The sequence below is a fragment of the Gossypium hirsutum genome, chromosome D04 (genome assembly GCF_007990345.1).
Source record: "Gossypium hirsutum isolate 1008001.06 chromosome D04, Gossypium_hirsutum_v2.1, whole genome shotgun sequence".
NCBI classification, from domain to species: domain Eukaryota; kingdom Viridiplantae; phylum Streptophyta; class Magnoliopsida; order Malvales; family Malvaceae; genus Gossypium; species Gossypium hirsutum.
The window spans coordinates 12,013,003-12,018,198 of NC_053440.1; the positions used below are offsets into that span (position 1 = coordinate 12,013,003).

Here is a 5,196-nt window from a genome sequence, read left to right on the forward strand (position 1 = left end):
CTTTTCTGTGTCACTTGCAATGCAAACTAAAGGTCTACATGTAACACCCCTTACCCGTATCCAACACCGGAATAGGGTACGAGGTATCACCAAAACACATACACTTGTAAGCGTATTTAACCGAGTTATAAAATTTCATCTAAATAAAAACTTTCAAAATAATTAACATGCTTCTATAACTTTTCACAATATATCCTCGAAATATTATAATCATAATAATTAGGGCCTACGAGACCCGTCACATACTCATGCAATTCAATGCTTCATTTCCATTTCATTCAATTCGCAATTTCTCATGCTCACAATTTAGATCATATCACTAGCAATTTCCATTTAATTCACGTACAATTCAATGTCACTAAGTTTAACACTAATACGTATTTACCATTTAACTCAACGTTTATCTATTATACCATTCACTAACACATTTATGAAATTCTCAATTTTGCAATGAAGATATCACTTTAGCTTAAATAACAACATCATCCTGGTATAAATACACTACCACTTATCCAATTGCTTTAATTCTTTTGGGCCCATTTGTCACTTACCATCCTTAATCAAATTAGGGAACGGTTACGGAAAATTGAGTACTTCACTTTCACTTTGCCATAGTATAACTATGGTCTTACGTATGATCACTTATCACTTGTCCCTGATCAGATAAGTGTAGCCACTTATCACTTTGTTTCTTGATCAGATAAGTGTAGCCACTTATCACTTTGTCTCTTGATCAGATAAGTGTAGCCACTTATCACTTTGTTTCTTGATCAAATAAGTGTAGCCACTTATCACTTTGTCTCTTGATCAGATAAGTGTAGCTAAAGCTATCACTTATCACTTTGTCTCTTGATCAGATAAGTATAGCCGAAGCTATCACTTATCACTTTTCACTTGTCACTTGATCAGATAAGTGTAACCGAAGCTATCACTTATCACTTTCCATTTTGTCACTTGATCAGATAAGTGTAGCTGAAGCTATCACTTATCACTTTGTCACTTGATCAGATAAGTATAGCCGAAGCTATCACTTATCACTTTGTCACTTGATCAGATAAGTATAGCCGAAGCTATTACTTATCACTTTCCACTAGTCACTTGATCAGATAAGTGTAGCTAAAGCTACCACTTATCACTTTGTCACTTGATCAGAAGTACTCAAATCCGGCGTTCCGCTCAATTTGATCATTTATTCATATATCAGGCTTACCAACATGTGTTAATTCATAAACCATTCATGATATTATTTCATGCCAAATATAAGCATATTATGAAACCTTATTTTTACACATGAGCTTAAACCATGACCAATAATGCACAAATATAAGCATCATTCATATTTCATCGTTTATCAGTTATAATCAAACATATGACCATTTATACACGAATCATTCATATATTTCCCAATTTTCCTCCTCCTCCTCTCCATTCCACATCCTTAATGTGTATAACACACTTAAACAACATTAACCATAATTTCAATATTCACTAACATGTATATTCAAAACTGTTTATCCGAGTCAGAGTCACTAAATTATTTTTATCTGGAGCTACAGAGCTCCAAATTAAGATCCGTTAATTTTTCCTGAAACTAGACTCACATATCTTCATATCATAAAATTTTCAGAATTTTTGGTTCAGCCAAATAGTACAGTTTATTCTTTAAATTTTCCCCTGTTTCGCTGTCTGACAGTTCCGACCACTCTTAACTAAAAATTAATTATCTCATTGTAAAGAATTTGGATGATGTTTTCGTTTGTTTCTTATAAAAATAGACTCATTAAGGATTCTAACCATATAAATTATAACGTATAATAATTTTTGTACGATTTTTAATGATTTTCCAAAGTCAGAACAGGGGAACACGAATTCATTCTGACCTTGTCTCACAAAATCTATTATATTTCATGATTTACAATTCCATTGCTCACACCATTTCTTTTATAAGAAACTAGACTCAATAAGCTTTAGTTTCATATTTTATTTATCCTCTAATTCAATCTCTACAATCTTTGGTGATTTTTTAAAGTTACACTACTGCTGTTGTCCAAAACTGCTTTAGTGCAAAATGTTGATTTCCATTTTGCCCCAAATTTCGCAGTTTATACAATTCGGTCCTTTCTCAATTAACCCCTCAATTAATCTAATTTTCTCAATTAATACTTTACCTAGACATTATAAGTTGTTACTCAACTATTGAAATCCAGAATTTCCACATGTAACTCTATCTTCAAACTCTTTTACTATTAGGTCCCAAACATTCACTTTCTATTCAATTCTTTCAATAAAATCAACATATGAACAATTTAAAGCTCTAATTTCATGATAAATCATCATATAATTCCAGCACGTATTCATATCAACTTTCAAATTCTTTCATAAAATCAAAAACTAATGAATTTAACAAGTGGGCCTAGTTGTAAAAGTAATAAAAATACAAAAATTTCAAGAAATAGTCAAGAATTGAACTTAATTGTAGTAAAAATATGAAGAACCAGCTTGAATAAGCCCTTCCATGGTGTTTTTGCTGATGAGAATTCAGAAAAATGAAAAGAAATCTAGATAATTCCACTTGGGTCCTAACTTTATTAAGCAAATTTTGCAATTTTCCAATTTTTCCCTTAATTCTCCTTACTTTCTTGCTGATTTCAGCCGTCCAGCCCAAATAGACCTTGGGTCTATTTGCCTTTTAAGCCCTCTTCCTTTTATCATTTAAGCTATTTAATCATTTCCCAAAATTTTACATTTGTTACAATTTAGTCCTTTTTGTTCAATTAATTATCGGAACTTTAAAATTTCTTACCGAAACTTTAATACTAACTTTTTAATATTCCATAAATATTTATAAAAATATTTATGGCTCAGTTTAAAATCCCCGAGGTCTTGATACCTCATTTCGATTCTAATTATTTTAATATTTATTTCTAGTGCACTATTCACTATTTCAAAAATTTTCCTAACTTCACATTTAACTTATACTTACTAAATTAATAATATTTTCTACCCATTTGTCGAATTTAGTGATCTCGAATCACCGTTCCGACACCTCTGAAAATTCAGGCCATTACATTTTTTTTTCTCGTCAGATTTGTGGTCCCGAAACCACTGTTCTGACTAGGCCTAAAATTGGGCTATTATACTACATTATCATCACTGATGGTAATGACATCTTTGATGAATCAGTATTTGAGAGTGGGAAAGACATCTTTGATGAATCAATATCCTTTATTTTGAGATACATGCTTTGTTTAAGCACATTATATTTGTTTGTTGCATTGAAAGACACACAATGACAATTACATAGGCTGTTGTAGTTTTTTAACTTGTCATCCAGATATGCTTATAACAAATTCAACCAACAGTACAAAGCTACAATTAGAGCTGAATTTGTCACCAAAGAATTACAGATTGATGACAAATTGGTAACTTTGCAAGTAAGTGATGAAAAATCAAGGGAAATTCTTACACATTTTTTTAAAACTAAAATCCTCACATTTTACCAAGTGTCTTCTTGTCTGATAGATATGGGATACAGCGGGGCAAGAAAGGTTCTAGAGTCTTGGTTCTGCAATTTATCGAGGGGCAGATTGCTGTGTTATTGTGTTTGATGTGAGCATACTCAGATCGTTTGAAACACTAAACAATTGGCGTGAAGAATTTCTGAAATGGGTCTCATAATTCTGTACTGTACATCTTATTTCTTCACAAGTAATAAAACAGATCATAACATGTTTGCTGTAATGTCCCAGTTGTAAACTGTAAAGACTCTACATGGTTCTCTTTAACTTAAACAAAAAATTAGTTTGTATTTAGCTTTTATCTGTGATCCAAATTATTCTGGAAAACTTACGAATGGTCTTGTTTCATTTTTCATGTAAAAAAGGTTGGGTCTTACCTTGTGAGTCAGTAGTCTCTTTCTATTTCATTCTGCATGTGGTATTCATTATGTGTTCAATCCTCTTACAATGCTTGTACAAGAGATTTACATTATCATGATTTGTACAATATAGGAAGTTGATGACTGATCCAAATTCACCCATTATTGATTTTTATCCGACCGGTATGCAACTTTGCTAAACAAACATGCATCATATATTTTTGTTCTTAATTTCTTCCATAAGATCCATAAACTTGAACTTGCTCTCTCTATCAGATTTTGAAGTTGACATGAATGGCAAGCGGTATTCTTGGCAGGTAGGATTATCGTTTACTTTCATATGCCAATTGGTTTATAGAAATTCTCTTTTCCTGAAGTGGAAAGTTGATCTATTTGGTTTTGTTCTTTCTGAAGGGTATTGCAAAATTGCCTTTCATTGATGAAGAGCAACTTCTTGCTGAGGTTGCAAAAATAGAACATACTTTGACGGTATGGCTCTTTGTTGAATTCATCATTTCATGTGTCCCTTGCACTCTTTCTTCCTTTGGTTTAGAATCTATATTCTCTCGTTGAATTTTGTTTTAGCTGCCTCTTAAATGCTACAATCTTATGCAGGATGAAGAAGCACAGAGAAACAGTACAAAGTGTGACATGCTTTTTGTGGCTGCATCACACCGCCTCTCTGAACAAATCTTTTCTCTTGACAGTCGTTGTAAACAATTGCCAGAAAGGCAACGAATTGAAGTCAAGGAGGAAGTCAAACTTGATTTGAGGTGGGATATAATTTAGAATTCAGTGTGCCTTGACTATTTTCCATGCTAGAAGAAGTTTTTCTCTAAGGCTCATTGCTTTGAGTTCGTTACAAGATTTCCTTGATTAAGTAAATGTATTATATCTTTTATTACCAAGATTTACTTGATTAAGAAAATGCGTTGTATTTTTTTATTACCTTGCAATGTGTATAGTCATAGGCAGGGTCTGTTTCTCATATGTATTATTTATTTTAGTTTTGATTCTAAATTTTTATTTTTACTTTAATATTTACAACAACTTGAGTTCTAACTTTTGGATTTTAATTGTGTTATTAATTTATTATTTTAAATTCTAAAACTAAATTCATTAATTTTTATATTTAGTTTTAAAGTTAAAATTTTCATAGAAAATTTAATTTAAATAATATTTTTTATTTATTCTTAAAAGTATATTTAAAGTTCAAATTTAAAAAATAAAACATAATATAATATTTATCATAAAAATAAGTATTATTTGATTAAAATAATTTTTTAAATGTTATGTTTTTAGTGGCGTTTTTGCGAGAA

At 31.0% G+C, this 5,196-nt stretch overlaps 1 protein-coding gene across 2 annotated transcripts; it reads left to right on the forward strand.

Moving 5' to 3' along the window:
• The first annotated feature begins 3,091 nt into the window (after positions 1 to 3,091).
• On the forward strand, positions 3,092 to 4,920 carry LOC107956825 (5'-3' exoribonuclease 3). 2 transcript variants are annotated; one of them, XM_016892329.2, is made up of 5 exons: positions 3,092 to 3,434; positions 3,523 to 4,060; positions 4,154 to 4,194; positions 4,292 to 4,366; positions 4,493 to 4,920. In XM_016892329.2, the coding sequence occupies exons 2-5, from the start codon at positions 4,018 to 4,020 to the stop codon at positions 4,664 to 4,666; spliced, it is 333 nt and encodes a 110-aa protein (XP_016747818.1). In that variant the 5' UTR covers positions 3,092 to 3,434; positions 3,523 to 4,017; the 3' UTR covers positions 4,667 to 4,920. The 2 variants fall into 2 exon arrangements, with proteins under 2 accessions (XP_016747818.1, XP_016747819.1); XM_016892330.2 differs by having other exon boundaries at positions 3,092 to 4,060.
• The last annotated feature ends 276 nt before the right edge of the window (positions 4,921 to 5,196 follow it).